Raw genomic sequence first — 25614 nt, forward strand, 5'->3', positions numbered from 1 at the left:
GCACTAGATACAGATCTTTCACCCGTGTCAAATCAAATCTATAGGGAGAGATATTCCGGCTAATGCCACAATGATGGTTGGTTGGTGGTTGTACCACAACTTGACTAACTAACTATTGCAATGGCATAAATACATGCAAGTCTCCCTAAAATGTACACTGACAGACTTCAGTCAGTTTTCAATGCTGCAGCAATACTGATAACCAACCCTTCCAAATATTCTCACATACCAAAACATCTGCGAAACTTTCTTTGGCTTAAGTATCCTGAGAGAATCCAGTTAAAACTATGCTGGATGGTTTATAAAGCCATACATAACGTGGTGCCACCCTACTCTGCTATGGAACTATAAATCCCAAAATGATGGCGTAATCATTTACATCAAAAATTACACACAACACTCTGTTGAAGAAATCTCAATCACAAATTCAAATTGTCTTAAACTCGAAATAGAAAATAGTGTAACGATATTATCTATATACCGATCACCGAGTGCGTCTAATATGTATAACACTTTTAAAATTTCATTTCAAATGACGTTAATACTAGGCAAACAATCCTTCGATCAACATCTTCAACAGTCGTAGGTAGACTCTCTATACCTATGCGCAATCCCAATACCAATTTCGGAGACAGGACTTTTACAGTAGCTTCACATTTGTGAAAGGTCGAGCGATCATCTGATTTCAGAGAAAAACTAAAAACTCAACTTTTTAAATTGTTGTATCCAGACAGTATTTTGTCATTGGTATTTCAGTCCGAGGGATTTTTTTTCTTATTTTTCCCTGATCACCTACTTCCTTTATAACAGTGTCTTACACATAAACTATTTTTATATAGTTTTATTAATAATAATAATAGTTTATAACTTACTTTTTTAAACTTTATACCGCTGACAACACAGACTGAAATCATAACAATATGTATTTGTAAATGTAAATAAGTATATTAGTCATAAGTCTAGTTTTAAGCCATAGTTGAAAGTTATATTTTAGCAGCATTGTGTATTTAGTCTCTACTCGATCTACTAAGTACCCACTCGGTCGTAAACATGTTCAGTCTTACTTATAAAGATTCCGGATTGCTCGGACTATATCATCTTTTAGGATGTTGTGTGTAGGGCCTTTTTTAAAGAAAGGAAGGAGAGGATGTTCTGGGAAGGTAAAAGGTATGAGGGTTGGGTAGGAATCTAGGGATCAGTGTCCAGGAGTGACGGACATTAGAATAAATCCCTCCCTCCGCGGCGATGGGTCGAGAGATCAGCTGGAGAGGCCAAAGGGTCTCAAACTCATTCTACAATGATGTCCAATAAAAGAAGCCAACCTAGGTTGGTGGTGTAATGTTTGTTTGGTGTAGTTGCCTTCCAAGCAGTGGGTTGGATTGTAATTCGTATTACTTATGCCACGTTAAACTACTTCTGTTTTTAGCTTTCTGTTAATGTAAACATCTCTAATTTATACCAGTCCTTTGTGTAAAATTAAAAATTTTGCTGCATTACTGATGTAAACAGAATGACAACCGCAGGCTACAATCTCTTTGACAATCATAACTTTTCTAAGTGCTAAATACTGTTATTTCTTGACATTCCGCAATGCGCATTAATATAATGATAAATATTTCAGGTGAAAGAATCAGTTCTGGATAAGTATGGGGGGGCAGAGCACCTGCAGGTCCCCCCCAAGGCTCTCCTGATGGCCCAGACGGAGCAGTTCATGCAATACAACAGAGATGGTACACTCATACAAGGACAGGAAAAACAAGTGGCCAGGTATGTTCACTCAAAACTCCCTTTTAACATTTTTAGATTAATCCATACAAAACCTGACTGTGCATTCCTTTTTTCGGTTCTTGTCACATTTTCCTCGAGGAAGGCTCCCGTGTCCCGTTTTCAGAAATGCTACATCCATCAAATTAATAGTGAAATATTTATAAAGATTACACAAGCCAATTATATCCAGATTTAGAAACTTATCCACCCTGCAGTCTGATTGGATAAATTTCACAAAAATAATAAAAAGGGAAGAAGAACAAAAGTAATGGATATAACAGGGGCATCGCCAGCTTCCAAGCAAGGAGGGGGACAGTTAATTTTTTTTATAGAGCTTACAGAGAAGGAACAAAGAAGTAGTCAGAATAAAGTAGAAATATTTACATAGAAGCTGACGTGTACCCGGCGTTGCTTGGGGTTATGAACAGGTCCGTTTTAAGCCGTGAAGGGGCCTAAAATATTCTTTTGCATTTGGTAAAATAAAAATTAAATGTATGTTTTCTTTTTTAAATGTGTTAGACTACCTAAATAAATATAAAAAAAGTCAAATAGCACATTAATCCAATTACTCAATAATATTGGAACCCTGTGGAACTATCATACCCTCTTATATCATATCATTACTTACAACTCACAAGTCACGGAAAAGCGCTAAAGGGAAAAAAAATTCCGCGGTATCCCCTTGGAGTAGGTATGTGGTGAGGGTGAACAGAATCATTATATTCATAACATTTTTTTGTCACTAGAGGGCGGTAGTTGTACATTAATGAACTTGTTAAAATATAACGTCACATGTGCGTTTGTCGCAAAGCAATGAACGTATAATATGAATGTGAAATATTAAGTAAAAAAACAACTTAGTAAAAAGGTATGACTTATTTGCAGAACCTACTATGTTGGTAAAGCATTTAATTTGACATTTTTTATAAATGTTTCATCATTCACTTGCTGTTGTCATTAGTGTTGAGGAACATTTCCGATACATATAGTTTGTTTTACACGGTGTTCTCAAACTCGTGGTATAAACGGTAAAACCCTTTATAGGTCATAAGTCCATTGAAAGAATCCAACATAAATTTCTCAGAACAATTAACTTCAAATTAGGAATTCCCTCTGACGACATTGATTACGATTCATTATTACAATTAATGCATCTCTTATCGTTAAAACATAGAAGAATACTTAATGATATAATTTTTTTATTTAAAATAATCAATCACCGGTTTGACTCCCCTGAATTAACTTCGTTGATAAACTACCATGTTCCCTTGTCATATAACAGATTTTAGGCGCGAAGATCCTACAGTTGCTAGCCTGAGTAGCGGGAACTATCAGGTTGGTTGCTGGGCCAAACGTAGTTAAAAACGCGCAAAAGATCCGCTAGAGTTCCCCCCACCCCCGGCGACCAAGCGCCTCGTTCCTCCTTCTTACGCCCCGACCTCTGACCTAGCTGGACGTGTGCTCGTTCCGGCGCCCGCGTTCCCAATTTCGCACCGCTCGGTCGAAAAGCATAATGTACGAGAATGGCGCGCTTTGAACATCGACAGGCTGGCACCGTTTGTTTGAAACACGGCGCTCAGCCCTACAATCAACAGGATACCCCGACAACACCACGCTGTGAGTCTCTTACGTTTCCTATTACCCCTTGAATGTGTCCGCTAATAACCTAAATTCGTCCACGCTGCCTGTCGGTCTAGAGAGAGAGAGCTGTTAATTATTCCCCAGAGAGAGATTAGGGAACCCTTTGATGATAATTCCAGTTAGGATGTAACAACCTGTATTCTATTGTTATTCACCCATGTAATGTCCATTTTGCCGCTCAAATACAATGTTGATTCATAAAAAACCTAACCTCTTTCATTTGGGAATAGCAGTCGTATGGGAGTGTTTTGTGTAGACGGTGGGATATGGATTCTTGAGCCTCGCGCTGACCCCGAACCCTGACTATGAGAGAGACGTCTCATGCCCCGCTCTGAGCTGGCCGAGGGAAAGTCAGGGCCCCCCAGGTCCGACGCGCGACACCCTGTAGACCAACTAGACTCAAGTCACCTTATTATTGCAACAATACTGGAACTAACGCAGAACAAAATTCAATAATCCATCGCTTGCACAGATTAGGCAATGAATATTCCAACATCGATCACGCTGATTGTCTATTATCATATAAAAGATGCATAAAACAAAAATTGTCGAATAATACCATACCATCATAATGTTTATGTACTTCAGATTAAAAACTACTAGTACTCGATAGGTAGAAGCTGATATCAGTGCATTATATATCATAGTCATCATAGGTAGGTACTATGTAAAACTTTATCGGACTGTCAAGCAGTGTCGCACATTATTATTATACACGTGATTCTCCTATTTATTACTTTTGTTTCCTTTTCATATTATAAAATAGTATTTATTTTATTCTTTTCATTTTCTAATAGTATATACCTTTCTAATTTTTATTTTATTTTATTTTTTACAAACTCTTATTGCCTTTCAGACATTTTATAAGCACTTCATTCTTGCTTATACTACTTTATTGTATATTATTACATATAATTTCTTACTTTGACTTAATACTATACTACAGATTGCTACTTATATTTTATTTATATCTCTTTTTTTCATACTTTTAACCTTACTACTATTTACTGATTAAACCATTATACTTAGATTTATATTGTTGCATTCCTTATGTTGCTGTACTATTCTCTGTAATTTAGTATGTGAATGGCACATGTTGTGCCGTATATGTGAAAATAAATAAATAAATAAGCTAAAAATGGATAGTTTTGAGACCTGCAACATTAAGGTTTATATTTCTTTATGTTTACAAGTTATAATCCCTTGGGTTGTAATCATTCTGAGGTAACGCACAGAGGTCTTGAATCGAACCAACCGCCCCAAGTTCGCACATGTTGAGTAAATTTACGAAAATCGCGTCCTGGTCAGTTTCTCTATAAAATTATCAAAGCAGTTATTCCCCTGTAATGCAAATAAATAAAAGTACATTTGTCCTTACCAACCTGTCGTTTTGTAATGAAAACAATAATTTTATATCATTTTTTTTTAAATGGACCGGAAAAAAACCCGCTGGAAAATCGAAAATTTCAAAAAAGCTAAGCAAAAAAAAGTTTTTTTCTGTTCATCAAAATGAATATAGAATACATAAATAAAACCATTAAGGGCGTATCGTTAAAAAAAAGTTGTCCTATAAAGGGATAACTTGTGAATAACCTTTCATTTATTGTCAATTTTGGGTTATGACTTTTTTTATTTGAACTTTCGTTTTCGAGAAAATCGAAGGTGAATTTATTTGGTAAATTTCTTAATTTTATATTTGATAGAATATCTATACATATTAATAACATCATTAATAAATTGACCTCGAGAAATAAAAGAAATTTTATTTTTTTATTTATATATTTGTTAAATTATTCTGTGTTATTTAGTACAACTAAACAATAATCTTTTTTCATTTATTCGTTACTTGAAGCATACCTTGTTTGGAGTATTTTTTCTGGCTGCCATGGATAAATCATATATTGATCTACAAAGAGAAAAATAATATTATTGTTTGGAACTTTACAACACAACACATAGATAGAATATCTTTGATTTGACAACGTGTGAATGGTTACGTGTTTATACGCAGAAAGGCGATGGTATTGTTAATTTCCTTGAAAAGATTTTTTTATCTGTTTAATCTAAAGATAAAAATAAAAAACGGTAATAAACTTGTTTACTCCTCATAACGAAAATCGTAATTTTTCTCCCATAGTGCCATGACGGTCACCGGTGACCGCAGTTAATTTTCTTGATTTTCATGGAAAATTTTGGTAAAAAAAAAAAAAGGAATACGTTTTGATGGTCGCCGATGCCATCTGAGTATTTTATTTTCAAATTTAAAATGGTAATGTTTCTTCATTTCCACAATGGCGTTCAACGTGTTAATACCCCCTTACCATGTAAGGTAGGAACAGTGAAAAACTAGACTTGTTTTCACTTAAAACGTCCGATTTTACCAAACCAACAAATGATCTGGAGTGAGATGGTAATTTTTGGTTTAATTACCAAACGTGCCATATGAAAAAACGTTCACTCTCCCACTTAGTCAGAGCGCGTAAAGACAATGAATTCTCTCACACACACTTGCATAAAGATGCCGCCAGTAAACAACATGCCGTTAGTGCTAACCGTTAGGAAAAGGAACGCATATTAAATGTTGTATTTTACGCCTTTTAAAAAATTTGACACTTGAAAAAATACAATACGTCAAATTTACATGAAAAAAGAGAATTTGTAAGTACTTACTGTTTTTGTAGCTTCCTTAGATTATTGCAATTCTTTAAGTGAGTCGGTATTCTACTTTTAGACCCATTAATGAAACATTTTGATGGCATTTTCGAAATATATACGCCGTAAAACAGGGAGCATATAGTTTCACCGCCATCACCGGGGGCTTCCATCCCGGAATAAGTAAAAAACTGTGAAATGTGTTGAAAATTTGGTGCAAGATTTATTTATTTATTTATTTAATATCAACGGTATAAATATACCATAAACAATGATAACATGTCACAGTCAAAATATTTAAAAAAAAGAATTACAAATATATGTGGCATTTGATTGTGAAATGACATTAGAGAGTAAGTAGGTAAGTAAGTAAACAAGAGATACAAGTACATAAGTTTGTATAGTGCAAATAAGGTAGAATTAGATTAAATTAATATTGATTGAAAAGATTTGATAGCATAGCCCTCTTGTACCTACCTTGCGTGCAGTTAAATAGATCTGCCACATCTGCGTATCTATTACTAACTTCATGCAACCTAGGTACAAGCGAGTGTTTGGAATACTCAGTCCTGATATTGTTGCATTTAAACAAAATTTTAGAACGAGTAGCTCTCGTGGGTATATGAAATTCAATGAGGTTAATTAAATCAGGACTGTCTATACTACCATTTACAATTTTGAACATAAATATTAAGTCGGATATAATTCTTCGATCTGAGAGTTTTAATAAATTTAGATTTTTCATCAAGTAATTATAATTTATATTTTCAATGGGAATACCGAGTTTAAAATTAATGTGTCTTAGGAATTTATGTTGAATTTTTTCGATTGAATCTGAATGTAATTTGTAGTGGGGGGACCAGATCGAGGAGTTATATTCGACTTGACTACGAACCAGGGATGTATACAAAATTTTTAATGTTGAAATATTCTTGAAACCTCTGGAATTTCGAAGAATGAAGCCTAGCATTTTCATTCCTTTATTATTAATATTATTTATATGCGATATGAAGTTTAATTTAGAGTCGAAAGTTATCCCCAGGTCATTAATTTCTTCGACAGAGGTAAGGATTGAGTTATTGAGTTTATATGAATGAATAATTGGTTGATTTATTCTGTAAAATTTAATTGAATAACACTTATTTATGTTCAGATGAAGTTTGTTAAGAGAACACCAATTAATTAACCTGTTCAAATTATTTTGTAGACAGATACAATCTTCAGCACTTTTGATTATTTTAAATATTTTTAAATCATCTGCGAAAAGTAACGTATTAATATCTTCATCAAATATATTTACAATATCATTTATGAACAGTAAAAATAATATTGGGCCTAAATGAGACCCCTGTGGTACACCACTGGTAGCTATAAATTGATTGGAAATGAACAAATTGATTTTTACAAGTAAAACTCTATTAGTTAGATAGCTAGCAAACCATTCTAAAAGTTTTCCGCCAATACCGAGCTTACGTAGTTTGATCAGGAGAATTTTATGGCATACTTTGTCAAAGGCCTTGATAAAGTCCGTATATATGGAATCGACTTGAGTTCTGTTAGCTAATGCGTTTGATATATAGTTTTCATATAACGAGAGATTTGTCAGAGTTGATCTACCTGACAAAAATCCGTGTTGATTCGGAACAATGAGATGGTTAATACATGGTGAAATTTTATCAAGTAATAGTTTTTCAAAAAGTTTAGGAATTACAGATAGCTTACATATTGGTCTATAGTTAGTAACATCACTTTTATTACCCTTTTTAAATATAGGAGTTAGATAACAACGTTTCCAAATATCAGGGAAGCACCCTGTGTCAAGGGATTGATTAAACAATAGAAAAATCGGCTCAGCCAGTGAAGTAATGCAATTTATCAGAATATTGGGATGTACATTATCAGGTCCAGCCTTTTTGTTTATGTCTAAGGATTTGATTTTACTTATAACATCGTTTATGTTGATGTGTATGGCAGGGATATGTATGCTCTCGTTAAGCGACGAAGGTGGTATATAATTGTCTGGGATATCTTCGTCATAGACGCTTTTAAAATAATCAGCAAAATAGTTAACTTTTACATTCATGTCAGTACTACTCTTTTCTTTGAAGTGCATTGAAAGGGGTAAACCTTGTTTGTTTTTTCTAAGAGAGTTAACGTGAGTGAAAAAGTTTTGTATATTAGAAGGTATAGAGTTTTCGATTCCATTTATATAATTGAAATATGAATTTCTTGATAGTTTTTTACATTGAGTTCTATAGTTGTGAAATATCTTGTAGTCGATAAGAGAGTTCGATTCTTTAAAGTTTTTGTGTGCAATTTTTTTACAGATAACTAGGTTTATTAGCTCGCCACTGAACCATTTTGGGAACTTCGCTTCCTTGAAGTGTGAAAGTGGTACAAAGCTTTCAATGGCCTTATTAATAATTTTGTAAAATAATTCAAGATTATAGTTAATAGTATTATTATGGTGAAGAAATGACCAGTCTTCATTTGCAAGATATTGATTCATGTTAGAATAGTCAGCTTTGGAGAAATTATAAGTTAGGTTAGGAAGAACAGTTGTGTCATCTGGTGAGTTAGTAGTGATGGTTATGCTTAGGGCGGGGTGGTGCCAGTCTAGGGGGAGAAGCTCGTCAACTGATTTAGCAATATGGACTGAGGTATCACTGCAGAATACTAAATCCAGCAGCCGATTATTGGTATTGTAGACTTGATTGACTTGATGTAAAGAGAGTAAGTTCGTCATATCTATTATTTCGCGGGCATTTTCTGGTAGGCTTAAGTTGTTATAAGAGTCCTTATTCATCCAATCAATGCAAGGGGTATTATAGTCACCAAATAAAATTGTTCTGGCATCAGGGTATTTATTTTTAAAGGTTTCGAGGTCATCTATGTGGTTTCTGTAGACTGTGATATTGGATCCAGGAGGAATGTAGACACATCCCAGTAGAATTTTGCCTGATTAAGTATTTATTTAATTTTTAATATCCACAGATAGCATAACGATAATAAGAGGCCGTACTTCTACAGATGTGTGTATTATATACATATTTTAAATTAAAAATATTGTGTAAAGCCGTTATTAATGCGATAATCATAGATCCAAGTTTTAAAAGTGGGTTGTATGGTGTATAAATGTTTTTATTTTTTATTGTCGAATGCCTACAACAACTACAAAAAAAAATAGGCAGACTGAAAAATAATAGTCCATTAATTGGTAACAAAGAATATGAAGTCTGAGAATGACATACGAAAGGTAGTATTAAGCCGTTTTAGAGAGCCGTTTTCCAGCAAATCACCACTCTGCCCTATAACCCACTCTTAAGCGTTTAGTTTTGAATAAATCGAATTAGTTGTAAAATCATTAGTTGGAATTCTCGATTTTTCAATGACCAAATAAGTCACGGGCAAACATTCAATTTTGCAGGTTTTGTATTTCCGTTAAAAAACGTGCAACTTCTAATCAAAATCTGTTTGTGCTGTTAAACATTCTAATAATAATAATAATAACTTAGCATTTATATAGCGCAGTTTAGTGTCATTTCACTTCAAGTGCGCTTTTGTACATAAAGACATTCTGTAGTTACTACTCGGCCCCTTAGGGTCAAAAAAACTTATCTCATTTTTCTCTACTTTACAGGAGAGCAAGAAAACATAGTTCTCAATTAATCAGTGTTGTATACTTTTAAACAAACCAAACATATTAATAATTTCTTCTCATTTAGTTAAAGGATGGTATTTTGTGCTTCTGAACCATCTTTTAAATATAAAATAGTAATTCATTTTACCATCCGTAACTCAGAATCGATAAAAAATTGAGTTACGTTTTTTTGACTCTAAGGGGCCGTACTGGCAGTGTGGTATGATTCAAGATAAAACTTTGATATTGACTGCTAATATAATCTAATGAAGTCACTAAATCGGTAAGCTGTGTAAAAAAAACTGTAAAAAGAACTAAAAAATTGTCAATGTCAAAGTGCCAAAAAATGAATCGTTTGTGTCTAAATCATTTGGACACTTATGACGCCACATTACACATTGCTTGCGAAGCCGTGGTGGGTTGCTAGTATTTTATAACTTAAGTGAAGAAATTTACTTAAGCTAACTTTTGTCTTTCGAATTAGATATCTACAGTTTTTGAAAGAGTGATTGACTCCACCACCATTGTGATTTCGTTACCCGGTACAGTTTCCAAGTACCTACTAGACTAGAAAAAATGAACAAATCATTAATATATGTACCTGTATACATGATGTTCGGAAATTCGTATTACAAGAAAAGCTGGTGAATCTACATCAAATAGAGAACCCAAAATATATTCTTTTTCAAAAATTTTAATTTGCATTTTAAAAGACATTAAATATCTGATATCAATCCTCTAGCACTGATTTTTTTTTTCAAATTTGACCGAAAGAATTCCTTGGGACTAAATTTACCTTAAAAGAAAGCTCTAATCAAAAAAAGTTACACAGCAAAATCGACTCCAAATGTGATGTTGATTCACCAGTTTCCCGCTTGTACTACGAGTTTCCAGAGACCGTGTATAAAAGCAATATTTATGTTAATTCTTTAATAATAAATTTATCTGTTTCCTTAATAATGTGCACTTATTAATTTAAGAAAATATGAAGATTTAAAAAACGACAATGAGGTCATTTACTTCATATACCTATATATAATTGTTTTGGTTTCTCTGTTTTCCAAACGTTGTGTACCTACACAAAATTTAAAAATGAAATAGATTGATAAAAAATGTTCTGTAAATTCAAGTAGATGGGTAGGTACCTAATGTTGTAAATTATATGCTTCAATTATGGTTTTATTGTATAATGTTACAAATTGAGTTCTTCAAAAAATGATTGTAAAACATTTTAATGTTTTTGCATGAACATCAAAAAATAAAATAAAACATACTTTTTGGCGATGCTTTTTTCTTGAATAAATCAGGACAGGAGGCTGGTGTTAAGGCGAAGCAATGCTAAATCACTATTTAACGAATTGGCTTACATTATGAACACCAAAAAATATGCTTTAGATAAATTGAAGGTTTTCCTATCGTTTCGCTTGAGTAGAAAACAAATAAATAAATAAATTGCTCAGTAAAAAATATAAATGTAAACTACTAAATTTTTTTTCAATAGAAATGTATGAACGCATAAAGGAAACAACTTTTTAAAAATACAATATTTTAGCTAAGATTATCTGTGACGGTTTCACTTGATTAACTTTTTTGCTTTCTTATAAAATTATATATACAAAATAAATAAAAACCAGTTTTGTGCTTGAAATCGAACCTTTCTAGACTCCGTTTGTCAAGCGATTTTATTGCCTATTACCTACAATATACGGTATAGCAAGAATATACACACTTTTTTGGCTTGTAGCTTCCTCTTAAGTGGGAATTTAAACCTTATCGCCATCTACATGAGGAGGGTTTTTGTTAGCGGCCTGATTCCAAATGTTACACAGCTTGATGCATCGCCTTAACACATTGTACAATTCTTATCAATTTTATTTGAGCTTCAGAAAAAAATATTGTTTTGTTGTGATGTTAATCCACCGTAAAACTTTTGTGATATAATTATGTATTTCTAGGAGTAAATATGAAGAGGATGGCTTGATAAACAATCATACCTGCGTGTGGGGATCTTTTTGGAAGGCGGGCAAGTGGGGCTACAAGTGCTGTCATTCCTTTATTAAGGTAATTAATAATAACACTTGCTTTAAATACGTTTTACATTCCTACCTTTTTTTCATGTATACTACCCAAGTAACCGTTGCACAAAGCAATGAAAGTAGTACATTTATGTTTTACAAAGCTACACAACGGTTATCGGGAACTGTCAACATGGTCTAAATGTCATGGAGTGCCAATATTATGTACGAGCTGTTGAAAGGCCCTGGGCCCTGATGCTAAGCCCTGTGGGCGGCTTTTGGTTGGGCTTCGCCCAGTTTAAGTGTTTGTGACCATTTATATGGCTTCGCCCATTGATGTATTATACTAGATTTTCCCTCTCTAGTTAATTTAATTTTAAAAATAACCCCACCTAGGAGTAATTTCACAATACACCTTCCGTCGAATTCCGCCGCCTCACCTTAGAAAGCCTAGATTTTTATTTTTCTTTAAAGTTTTTTCTCGTTAAACCACAATCAGTTTGTCAACAGGATGTAGGTATTCAATTACAATGTAAATATGTAATAATATTATTACTAATTATAAATATACATAATTTTATTGCTACTTATTAGATATTCATATTATTATTATCGGCACACAGTCTAAAATAACACTAAATCTATATGCTATTAAATAACAACTATTAATTTGTAGTAATGATTAGTATGAAAGATTTCTACTTATAAATCATGTTTTCAGCAAATATCTGAATCTATTTGGGAATTTATAATTTTTTATGTTACTTTGCAACATGTTGAATATTTTGGGCACGTTATATTCTAGGGTTCGCTGTCCGTATTTATTACTGTATTTTGGAACAAGCAGCCTTCATTCTTTGCGAACCTAGTGTCGTGTTCATGTTCCAATTTATTTTTATATTCCGAGTCAGATATATGCTGAATCAATATTTTGTACCATAGGCCTACACAGGCAAGATATTTAAGTTTTAATACAAAAATGAAATGTTACGTCTCTGTGAAAATTTTTTTTTTTAAACCAATAATTTAACCATGGAATTTTGAACTGATTGTAGGTAATATAAGTTAGTTTTACAAGAATGTCGCCAAGTGGTTATTCCATACCGTAGAGTTTATTCTGCGAGTGAGATGTAAATGATTTTTTAAATATTCACAGATAAAATAAATACATGTTCCCAAAATATAACAGAACACAAACTTATTCCTCAAATCCATAATTCTTCAAATAATGTAGTTTGTAGTTTATCAGCCAATAAGAGAAGCCTGAACAGCGCGCATCACAAATATGGAGATGAACTTAACAATCCAACTTAGTTTAAACTTGCTGTACAAACGTTCAAAATCGTAAGCGAAACCACGGATATTTTGTGTCAGAGGTGTTGTTGTAATATAGACATAAAGACGTCAACCCACATATTTAGGCCACTTATATTTGCTGAATCAGGAAAAGAATAAATAAATAACAGAAAATGTTTTTTATTTTTGTTTTTAAATTCTGTACAGGTCCTATAAAACCAAAAACAGGAAACGTATACATTTTTATTACTGTGCATAGGTTTGTTTGGTGCTTTTATGAGTGGAAGAGGGTGCATGGATCAGATCTTCTCATTGCGTATGCTCACTGAGAAGTTTCTGGCAAAAAACCAAAAACTTTTCTGTGCCTTTGTAGATCTACAAAAAGCATACGACCGAGCCACGCCGAGAAAAAACTTATAGAAGGTGTTGTCCAAGTATGGAGTGAATATGAATCTCACTCAGGCAATTGCGTCTCTATATGAGGGAAGCGTTGCATGTGTTAGGGTGAACGGTGGTTTTATGGAGTGGTTTGATATCACAAAAGGCGTTAAACAAGGCAGCGTAATGTCACCGTGATTATTCAATCTATAGATGTATAATTGTATGCAAGAATTGAAAGTGGTGGGATTGGGTGCGAATGTGAGTAATCTGAAAGTATGTTGCCTGTTGTATGCTGATGATGCGGTGCTGATTGCTAACAGTATGTAAGATCTACAGTCTCTCGTGTCTAGGATGAACGAAGTATGTATGAAGAATGAGTTAATGATGAATGTAAGTAAGTCTAAAGTAATGTTGTTTGAAAGAGAGAGTACGAAAACAGTGTGCAATATAGTTGTGAATGAGGAACACTTGGAGCAGGTGGATGAGTTTGTGTATTTAGGAAGTATGTTTATGAGAGATGGGAAGGCTGAAAGAGATATTGAAAGAAGGGTAAATGCAAGTAACTCCATTAATGGAGGACTGAACGCAGTTGGTGCTAACAAAAAATTGTCCCAAGAAGCGGAGAACCTACCACGATGTATGAAGGTTCCATGTGAGGCATGGAACTGGCAGAGAAAGGATGAAAGTAGACTGAATGCTGTTGAAAGGAGATCTCTGAGCATAGCATTACTAATTTCCTTGCTAGCTAACTATCCTGATCTCACACTTTGTTGGCTTGCTAGCCAGTTTCTATTTTCTTTGTGCCCTTCTTCCAGAGATTTTCTCCTCCCCAGCTCTTTGTACAACGAACCTCGATTTAGCAAAATTATTTAATAAATTGTTTATTTTAGATGTCTTACTGCGTTGGTGAGGCTGGAAAATCTGTAGTAATGGATGCAGATCAGAGCACAGCTTCCAGGACTTCCTTCTTCAAAGCTCCGGCTGCTGTGATAGAGGAAGTTCCCGTGGAAGAGAGGGAGAAGAAGAAGGTTAAAAGTGAATCCAGCAGCGATGGCAGTTCCTCTTCATCTTCCGATTCGGAGAAGGATGTGAGAAGCAAGACAGAGAAGATCAGTAAAAAGAAAAAGAAGAAGAGAAACAAGAAGAAAGAAAAGAAGCTGAGCAAAAATGATAAATTGGCTAAGGTACGTCTTACTAGAATTGATTTATTTTACAAGCCATTTGTACATAATAGACATACATGAAACATTTTTTCACAGCAGTGAATCGATTCAATCTGATTCCCCTAGTCTTGTGAATTGATTCATTTTAAACATTCTTTTACTTCACAAAAAAAAAGCCCTAAATTCTAATTTTCTTTCTGAAACACTGTTGACGACAACGGAGGTATTTATTTTATTAATACAGGATATTAGAAAGAAAAAAAAAATTAAAAATGTGATACAAGTGGATATTAGAATGTGTAAATCGATAGAATATCTACCCTTGGTTAGTACACGCTTATTTTGAATCTATACAAGACCATAGATTGTACGCTCTATGGTTCAGAAGTATTAAGAAATAAAAATACAATTTCACATTCTTTTAAAATATACTCTGCGTAGAAACAGAAGTAACAAGGTTTATCCAGTAATAATAATAATTGGATGGATTTTGTGGCACCATTTTTGCGAAAAATCACCCCAAGGGCGCTTTACAAATTTTACTTTCTACCCGGGCTTTATCTGATTATTTACAAACAGATATATAATAAGTTAATTTGCTCTTATTGTTTATTATTTAAGTTTATTGTTTTCACACTCTTATTTGACATTTAGTTGGTTATCTTTTATTATACTTTTGTTTTTTTAGTATTTTCAAGGGAAATGAGGCAACATCCCTTTGAAATTATTTTTAAAATCAGTCAATCAACATTTTAAATTCACTTAACAATTAGTAATCCGAACTTTATAGTAATGTGATTAGAGTGCAGTGTGTTCAAAATGTATGTTTGAAAATTCTGCTAAAAAACATTCAAAATTCGCTGAAGTTGAACTTGCGACGAGGATCGGTAACTGTCGGTACGCCAGATGTTTTCAATGGAATTCTTGGAAACTCTGAATCATCAATCGCCCTTGATTATTTTTCATAATAAAGGCGCTACACAGAAATACAAATCATCCAAATATTATTGATTAGTGTTCACTTACCTAGACCTAGACCTAGGTGTTGTCTATTGGTTTTGACAGGGGCGTCAAAATTTCACTCGCACCAGGCGCCATTTGGCTCAGGGCCGGCCCTGCTAAACTCTTCAGCAAAATCCCGCCCTCATTAAAAACTCACAACTATATTATAATACTTAAATCTCAAATAAAAAGCTGGATACTTTTATAACATAGGGAGATCAGAAATAGAAAATATACTGACACCAAATACAGACTGAAACCAAAACCACTAAGTGCACTAAAAATCAATATGTAATATATTTATAATTATTTCTGAAAAAACACTACATAATATATTTATAATTACTTCATATTCCATATATCCATACTACAAAATTTGAATAATATGTAAACTAAGTCCTGAGAATATCATTATCTCTATTTGTTACAAAAGCACGTAGTTTTGGATCAGCAAAGGCATGTTTTACTGAATGTTTGGTTATTGCAGGCCCTCAAGGCGGAGGAGAAGTCCCAGAGGAAGGCGGACCAGCTGCTGGCCCTGGACGAGAGGAAGCGACCGTACAACAGCATGACGGAGGTGGCCAAGCCCACCGACGAAGAGGTGGAGGCCTACTACATGAAGCGCAGGAGGGACGAGGACCCCATGAACCAATTTGTCTTGTAAATTAATTAATAAAGTATTGTTGTACCTGGAATTGATGTTTTCTTTGTTGTTTCCTGTCTTTCCAATTGCTATCTTTTCCCCTCTACTTTGACAGAAGTTAATCAGTCAAAAACTAACATTGAGGACTTAGTGAATGTAGTTTGGCGAATGATTTAGAGGGAATATTATTTATGGATACAAGAGAAATAAGAATTATACTTCTTTTTTTTGTAAAAACTTAAATTTATTTGCAGATTTCTTTAAGGACGAGTTGTTCACAGCATTTGAACAATTCATCAAATTTAAAAGTCGATTAACAAGTGCTGTTAAGGTTCTATTCAAGTTCTGTTATTATTTCAGTTTTGTGAAGCCCCCGGTCAGTAAAGATAAAATAGAACTTGAAAATTAACTTGTGAAACAATTCATTAAATTTCAACATTCATTTTCGGGTTCTGTGAAAGTCCTATTCAAGTTCAGTTCAGGCTAGTTGCTTGACAGAACTGAAATTATAACAAAACCTGGAATTTGAAGAATTGTTCAAATCTCCTAAACAACCGTCCTTCGAGTGAAGACAGAGACAACATTATATTTGAAAAACCCCATTTTACTGATAGCTCACTCAACTTGAATAACATCCATGTAGAAGTAAATGATGTTGTAACCTTTATTAACCTTTCCCTTACTGTGCTAAAAACATCCACGCGTTCCGGTGCTGTGTAGTCAATACACATCTCAAAATAAGCGATTTATTATATTTTATATCAAAAGTGATAATAATTGTAATTTATTTGCTGAAAACATGAAAAACCATCAGCAGATGGTAAAAAAATTGGCTGCCGGCTGGCACAACAGGCGCTGGACGGGCGCTGGACACACACACAGCTATGCGGTCGTAGGTATCGATGGTCTAAATCAAAATACAACTGCGGACGTGTGGATTTCTCATGTTCCCGCATAGCGAACTAAAGCGGGACATCAATAGCGTGTCATTTCCTCGCACACTCTTCGCGTAGCAGTGTCACACAGTTGATTGTATTGGTGTATTTGTTCCCGATTTTTAACAAAAATCTCTGATTTTTTATTTAATTTGAAAACTATGTAAAATATTATTTTTTAATTCAGTGCATTTTATAGCGGAGGAATACCTAAAATCTGAACCCAGAATTTATTATATTTATTAAAGTTATTAGAAGCAATGTGTAGTAAATACACAGCACAGATGAGGAAAGGTTAAACAGCTGGATGTTAGGTTGCATGATCTCTGCACACGGCAGATAAGCTATGTAGCTTGTATATCAGTATTGCAGATTTCTGTTTTCGCATTTACATTTAATTTTTTTTTGTTTAATTTTTCTTCTATAACAGGCTAGAAAATTTAAACTGATTTGTTTACTTATTTTGTATTTTAATAAAGATTATTGACCAAAAATATTTTTGAAATATTGTGTCAGAGTTTATTTGTCCTAATTATTTCAAAACATGCATGTTAAATGAAAATGATATAAAATCATGGGCATTCAAATACCCCATAATATACCCTAGCGAGCGGGATTGTGACTTTAGTAGAAGCGAGTGGATGAAGGTTAAATTAACCTTATTGCTGATTATCTCTTATCGGTTGACATAAATATTGATAAGTAGCTTGCCCCGGACCACAAAAGTAGACCTACGCGGGAAACCCTTAAATCAGCATAGGCCACTTTTTTGGATTTGTGATATCGCAAAAAAACGTTGTTTTATTATTCTTCTAATTATTTTTTAGTATTTTATATATTATAGCTAGAGTAATAAAACTTCTTTCTCTGACTTTCTTCTACTAAAGAATTTAGAGTGATAACCCTAATTTTTAAGAAGTTGTAAGTGTCGAAGTTTAGTGACGTTTTAACAGGTTTTTTTTGTTTCTGATGGATGATTTGTCAGTACACATATGAATGTATTGATATATATTTTTGGGAGGAATGCAGATCACGCCAAACTCTAAGGCGCGGAAGAATAAATTGAGGGAGATACAGCCGATCAAAGTTTAATAAAATTGCACTTCGCGATCTGAGGGTAATTTCGGTTATACTCCCATAAACCGAATATTACCCTCAGATCGCGAAGTGCAATTTTATTAAACTTTGATCGGCTGTATCTCCCTCAATTTATTCTTCCGCGCCTTAATTCTTTTTTTAATGAGTTTCTACACACTTTTCTCATCTAGAAAGTGCATTTTTATTCAATTCCCAGAGTTTGGCGTGATCTGCATTTCACCCATATTTTTATATCGGCATTGCATGTTAAATTGTTACTTATTCTTTTCCGCTTCAATACAAAAAATATTAATGCGTTTTGTATTTGGTGTAAAATATTAACGAATATCTGAATCTTGTTTCAACGTGGTCAGTTGTTTGTTTACATAAATGTAACAATAATTTATAGATTATTTAGTCTCCTTATTAATTTGATACCAAAAACATAAGAATTTATTCATTTTTGAGGTCACACTAGCCAAAAGAGACAAACACATGACAATTCACATAAGCCTGAAAAAATAACAAAAAGATAACATTTTAAAGACAAAAAATGAGCAAAGTAAATTATTTGGAATGAGCCGCAACTAAATTTGAAAGTATTTTAATGTATTTAACAGTGATACTTTATTGAACGAAATAAAAAGAAGCACTCAAAAAGATGCACAAATATGATATCGTTTTTCTAAATTCCCGCTAAGCGCGAACATAGCGCGGACTCTGGCGGACACATATAGAAACAAATTAATTAAATGATGCAGCAGTTTCCTGTACCCTGTACCCGCTTATGACGAATTCCCGTACACAAATGTCATTTCCTTCGTGAGGGGCGTCCGCTGTGTTTGTTATTCATTTTGAATAGAAATGATGGCCGAATCCGACGCTACAGTTGACGCAACGAGACGTTTAAACGTCAAGAAACAAACCCTGGACGATGCATACGCTGCCCCAGCCAATTTCCTGGAAATAGACGTAGTGAACCCGCTAACAACCATGGGTGTCGCGAAGAAACGCTATACCGATTACGAAGTTCGAATGAGGGTAACGTATTACAATATTACTAAATTTATGTATAGTTAATTGGATTACGGCAATCGTTATTCAATATTCGTGGTGTTATTTTAGGTTGAAGCTCCCAAGGCCACGCCAATGTCAGTTCATTTAGTACCGAATATGTTTGTAATTATCGCCTTCGTTATCACCCAAATGTTAACAATTGAAACTTTAATTATTTCAGACAAATCTCCCTGTGTTTAAAGTAAAAGAATCCAGCGTACGAAGGCGGTATAGTGATTTTGAATGGCTGAGGAACGAACTCGAAAGAGACAGTAAAGTAAGTGTGCAATTATTATTTCATACATTTCTATGTGATTCATTGATGATACGGAACTGTCACTTTTCGACTGTGACGTATTATCAACTCTTCGTTTGTTTGTGGCCACTATCAATTTGGTAAACAAAAAAATATTTGTTGACGAAATTTGATTTTGCTTATTGATTTATAATCAATAAATAAAATTAAGAAGCATTTTGCATGACATAGATTTTTAATTTAATTAGCTAGCATTTTGAAACAATGACACTTACCAATAATTTGAGACTCGCCCTTTGTTTGCTTATTGTGCAATGCAATGATTTTCATAGTTCACATTTTGAAATGCTGATTTATATTTTAATCATAGTGTAATGTCAATGTGTTCAATTATCTGCTAATTCATATTTTTTTCATTCTATAAGTCTGTTTAATATCTGTTAGGAATGCTATTATAAAATGTTAAGGTATAAGATAGCCTTAGTCAGAATTACTCATTGAAGTTTCTTTTGAATGTGATTCAACTGGGATAAGGCATATTGAAGTGCTAGGATTTACACTTGTCGCATTTTTCATCATTCTTCTAGCAAATTACCAAAGTATGAAATTACATGTTACAGAAGCATCTCGATTTAGTTGAAATGTCTCCCAAATCACATGTTACAGAAGCATCTCGATCAAGTTGAAATGTCTACCAAATTACATCGATTTGGTTGAAATGTCTACCAAATTACATGTTACCAAATACCTGTTTAAGCTATTATTCGCCAGCATTTCTTTAAGTATACTACTATTGAATATAACTCAGTAGTTTGGTCTCCATCTTACAAAATTCACATTAACAACATTGAGCGAATACAAAAAAAAATTCTACGTTTTATAAATTTTAAATTAAATATCTCTGTCGAAGACTTAAAATACAATTTCTTATTAAATACTCTAAAAATACATACATTAGAAGATAGACGTAAAATAAACGATTTAACGTTCTTATTCAAAATACTTAACTCTAAATTTGACTGTTGTGAACTCCTGCAACTTATAAACATACATACACCCACAGTAACAATACGACAAAATACAATATTCTACAGCAGCACACATAAGCGTAACTACATTGCCCACTCTCTGATACAACGACTTCATACCATGGGAAATCATTACTTGGGTGATGTTGACATATTCAATACCAACTTAGCAAGTTTTGTGGATCATTTAAAACATTTATTTCAACAATACTCCTAAACACATCATGTAAACCTACAAATAGCTGTAATTTTCTGTTTTTGTTTCTTATGTTTGTATGACTTGTTGCATAGCTTTTATCAAATGTAATTTTATTCTTATTTTTTATGTTTCAAAGTATTTGTCAAATTAAAATTATACTACCAACCATGAAAAAGCCCTCTGGGCGTTAAATAAATAAATTAAATCATTTATTACAATATACCTAGCTTTTCCGGAGAAACTACTTATGGTAGATTATATACTATTTTTATAAACATGAACACATCATCTGGTAAGATGGTACAAATGGTGGCAAATGCATTATTTTGCAAAAAGGTTATTAGGAAAATAGAATCTGGCTGGCTGGCGCACGAAAGTTTTGCATCGGCGGTCAAACAGTTATATGACAATTTCTGCTCTATTTGAACAGCAGTCAGTATGAGAGCATGTACATAATTATAATTTATTTATGGAGAAAAATGTTAATGTTAAAAGTTTGTGTTATTTTTTTAAAGCTTGGGTTGTGTTCTGTTAAAGCATTGATGCACAACCCGCAAGCCCATTTTGTGCAGCCTTCTGTTTAAAAGGTTGTGCATCACTGGGTTAAAGGGTAGCTTATTTGAAAAGTTGTAAGCACAGAATGATACTGAAAGAGGTAGTTCTTTACTTATGGGAGTTCTGTGGGAGTTGCAGATCGTAGTTCCACCCTTACCTGGAAAAGCCTGGAAAAGACAAATGCCATTCAGAGGGGATGACGGCATCTTTGAAGAGGAGTTTATTGAAGATCGTAGAAAAGGTAACTTGGCAATTTGAATCCACTTCTCTAATCCCATCTAAACTTTGTGTAATTGTGCTCACATGCAAGTATCATTAACATTCATTTCAACGTTAATAATACACTATTCAATATTTTTATAGTGGAATAACTTATCGAGTAAAACCTCAAATTGTAATGTGATTATTTAAGGCGATGCCATACGTCGTGTAATATTTTGAATCGAGCCGCCATCAATAACACTCCTTACGTAGATGGCAACAAGGCTTAAATTCCCGCTTAACACCATCCAGCTGTTTTGATTTAGGCAAGAAAAAAACATGGCCAAAAAGTGCCTTTTATTTTATTTTGTGGATGTTCAGGCATAAATATTTAAATGTTTTCCAATCATTTTATAAATAACTTAATTTGCCACATTATACAGTAAAACCATAACCGAAAATGGGTTCATAAGTAGGAAATTTTGAACTTTAAAGCAGTTTTCATAGGCCTTATAAATTATTTTTTCTGGGCTTATAAAAAGACTTATGTAAAAAATACTCGATTATTTCAAAGGCCAAGATGTATTATACTCGCGGTATTTATTTAAAGCATCTGAAACATTTCTAGGCGACCAAATTTTCAAACCAAAAACATATGATTTTGCATTACTATGTATGGCATCGCCTTAATATAATTTCTAGATGCGACTGAATCTTTTTCTGTTTCACATTTTTTGATTGATTTGTTAAGGTTAAACGCAACACTCGTTGTATTCTACGTGTTCACAGATGGCGTTAATTAATTAATTTTGTTTAAATACGCTTTTGCAAGGTATTGCTTTACAATATTAAGACAAATCATTTGTTTGCGCCCGTATATACGCAATATAAATATGAATCAATAGTTTTGTTCGTTTAAAGACTTAATTCTTTCGAGAAAGGCACACAAATACAATATTTTACCGATGATTCAATCCAATATTGTATTTGTATGCCTTTCTCGATAGAATTGAATTTTTATATGGACAAAACTATTTATTCATATTCATATTGCGTACATGAGGGCGCAAACAAATAATTTGTCTTAATACTGTAAAGTAATACCTTGCAAAAGCGTATTTAAACAAAATTAATTAATTAACGCCATCTGTGAACACGTAGAATACAACGAGCGTTGCGTTTAACCTTAATATTATTTTCAATGATTTAAAAAAAAAAGTTGTTTTCTTTTTTTTTTTTACCTTGTAAAGGAGTTATAATATTGTAAGCGGTTCACAAGAAAAAAAAATTTTTTATAAAAGAAAATCGATATTGTGTTGGAATTTTTTATTTCAAATAAGTTTTTAAGGTTACTGTGGATTTAAAATTAACGGGGAAATGCTACTAGTTTACCTGTCTGCCACACCTCTATGCGAAATGACCAACCATTCATAACAATTTTTATCTTATCACTTAATCAAGTTCAGAAAACACCTTCATTGCATTTTATGTGTATCATTGTAGTTGTGATTAAGAGGCAATCTTGTGGTTCTTAACCCTTTGATCTGGATTTTTCTATGTTTGGCTTTTGTTGTGTAATACTCACCGATTCTTCCATTTTAGGTTTGGAAATGTTCATAAATAAAATAGCCGGACACCCGCTGGCGCAGAACGAAAGATGCCTTCACATGTTCCTGCAAGAGCCCACCATCGACAAGAACTACGTGCCCGGCAAAATTAGAAACACATAAGATATAAAATAATCTGCAATATTGTGTGATTTGCTTCACTGTCGACATTTTCCCATCACACTAATCCTCTCACTTTTTTTGCCCGAATGGCGCATTGCCTTATCCAAATCTGGTTTCTTTCGTTACATTTTCCTATTTTATTGTCTGATATATACAAACTTGCAAGTAAACTTACATATGCACCGGTGAGGTTTGGAGTAGAAGAGATATATTGCATCAAATACATCTGTACTTTACACCTTTTCATGTGTATCATTGTGGTTTGGAGTGAAAGATATCTTGCATCAAATACGTCAATACTTACACCTCTTATATGCATCGCTGAGGTTTTGAGTAGAAGAAATGCCGATACATCACTTAAATTAAATGCAGGTGTAATCTGTACAGATTGACATTAATATTGCAGTCAGTGGCATCGCTAGTGTAGATTTTGTAAATCTGTGGATTTAAAAAATCATCATTCATTAATTAGTTCCTCTTTTGGTCGCCTGGGAAGTTAAGTATGTCAAGCTATAATTGCTTCTCCCCTTGTATGCACCGCAGGCTTAGAGTAGAATTTTTTTTTTACATAAATTTCCCCTTCAACTAAACTTGCAGGGTGTTTTAATTTGCTTAGCCCCTTTCTTGCGTTTTACAACTTTAAATGTATTTTTGTATTGCAAGTGATTCACCAGTTTTGTCTATGGAATTTTAAAATCATTTATGAAATCTGACTATGGATTACATCACAATTCTATGCAATGAATATGTTATCATGATTAGAGTATTAACAGCAATGTTTGTGTATTTTCTTTTGGTTAGGCTCATTTGATAATACATCTGATAACATGAAATGCCTGTGCATGGTAAATAGCCGTCTAAATGCTCATGGTGTTTGTTATGAATTTAATATCTCTCTAAAATTTAAGCAATCTTTATTATTAACCGATAATTTAGTTATAGTTATCATTGGACGTGTCTCTCAGCAAGTTTCAACAGTAATTATTATTTATTTACTCATTTAACACATATTTACTTGTACTTTAGAGCACTCAACTTAATGTTTCCACTTAACAAATTAAATTATTTACCTTTTTTTTTACAAACACAGTAAATTATTATAACATATACCTACACTTCGCTTTAAACCAATAAATTACTTTTTCTTAAGCTAATTTAAAAGTTGAATCTATAGGGGGACAATCCAAGAATTAAATTCTCTATGTTATGAATGTAATTTTAATTTCTGCAATGTGTTTTAGTTTATAGTTCTATGAGCATAATCTTTGGCTAAAATTAGGTTTTTTGCAGTGTCATTGTAAAATATTTTCTTGTGTATATATGGACTGATTAAATGTTACATTTCTTAATTTATTTTTATCTCAATATGTTTAAAAAGTAAAAAAGAAATTGATTTAGCTTTGGATGGGCATACGCATGTTTAATTTGTTCTGAGAACTGCATATTTGATAGCGTTTATGTATCTAATCATTCCTTTATTCTAATTTACACATTAAAGAAATCGGTCTCACATTTCTTAATGACATTTTTAAGAAGAAAAACATATATATTAATATATAAAATATATTATTATTTTTAAGGAGTAAAGAGCAAAGGAATATATAAGATCAAGATATTGTAAATCCTTTATTTGTGCACGGCAAAATTAATATAATGTTTTTTCTCACATTTGATAATATTTTGTATTTTTGTGTTAAGAGGATACAATGAATACAAAATAGACAAACAAAACTAGCAAAATAATATTTACGTACTGTATAAAATAATGTTAAATTTTATGTTATTAAATTTGTGTTCTTTATCATATCTAACATGGTTTTATTGTTGTCATTACCATTACTTACAACTGTTATAAATAATGAGAGAATTGAAGTTGAAACAGCCATCATTTCGTGCCTATTCAGATAAACTGAATTTAAATATTAATTGCCTTATCAGGTTACATTAGTGGTTATTACAATGTTACACAGAAATTGGGAAGATAACTGCGAAACACAATATCCTACAATACAGATTGATCTGAATTAGTTATAACAACACAACTTAAAAAATTCACTAAAATAAAATAATAATGAAGTGTTGATATATTTATGGAGCGAACATTTAAATAAAATTCATCACATAGCTTTAGGTTTTTTATGCAATTATTTCTATCCTAATTTAGTATGATATCCGACATAAATGTTCACAAGGGCGTTGCGGTCGGTAGTAGTCAAAGATATTAGAAGAACGAGATGTGCTATGCGCAGTTCGTAACTGAGTGGAATTGTTTTGCCGAGTGTCGCCGGTTTTGTTCACCAATACTACTGCACACCTTCGCTTGCGCTAAGGTATCCGCACTAATACATAGAACAGATTTCTGTGCGTACACGTCCCG

General features: G+C 33.1%; 2 protein-coding genes across 4 annotated transcripts in view; both read left to right on the forward strand.

Annotated features, from left to right (window-relative positions):
* The window catches only part of Slu7 (Pre-mRNA-splicing factor Slu7), a 30179-nt gene extending 13936 nt beyond the window's left edge, over positions 1-16243 (forward strand). For all 3 annotated transcript variants that reach the window (XM_089637154.1, XM_089637152.1, XM_089637153.1), the window contains 4 exons: positions 1622-1767; positions 11656-11761; positions 14283-14576; positions 16045-16243. In XM_089637154.1, the coding sequence (XP_089493280.1) occupies positions 1622-1767; positions 11656-11761; positions 14283-14576; positions 16045-16221 (723 nt within the window). In that variant the 3' untranslated portion in view covers positions 16222-16243. The remainder of the gene's footprint in view (positions 1-1621; positions 1768-11655; positions 11762-14282; positions 14577-16044) is intronic.
* A 2755-nt stretch (positions 16244-18998) lies between these two features.
* On the forward strand, positions 18999-25043 carry Snx3 (sorting nexin 3). Its single transcript, XM_089637156.1, has 4 exons — positions 18999-19253; positions 19450-19545; positions 21445-21547; positions 23110-25043. The coding sequence occupies exons 1-4, from the start codon at positions 19077-19079 to the stop codon at positions 23235-23237; spliced, it is 504 nt and encodes a 167-aa protein (XP_089493282.1). The 5' UTR covers positions 18999-19076; the 3' UTR covers positions 23238-25043.
* The last annotated feature ends 571 nt before the right edge of the window (positions 25044-25614 follow it).

The sequence above is a fragment of the Hesperophylax consimilis genome, chromosome 11, assembly GCF_061612785.1.
Source record: "Hesperophylax consimilis isolate HC1 chromosome 11, BYU_Hcon_1.0, whole genome shotgun sequence".
NCBI lineage: Eukaryota > Metazoa > Arthropoda > Insecta > Trichoptera > Limnephilidae > Hesperophylax > Hesperophylax consimilis.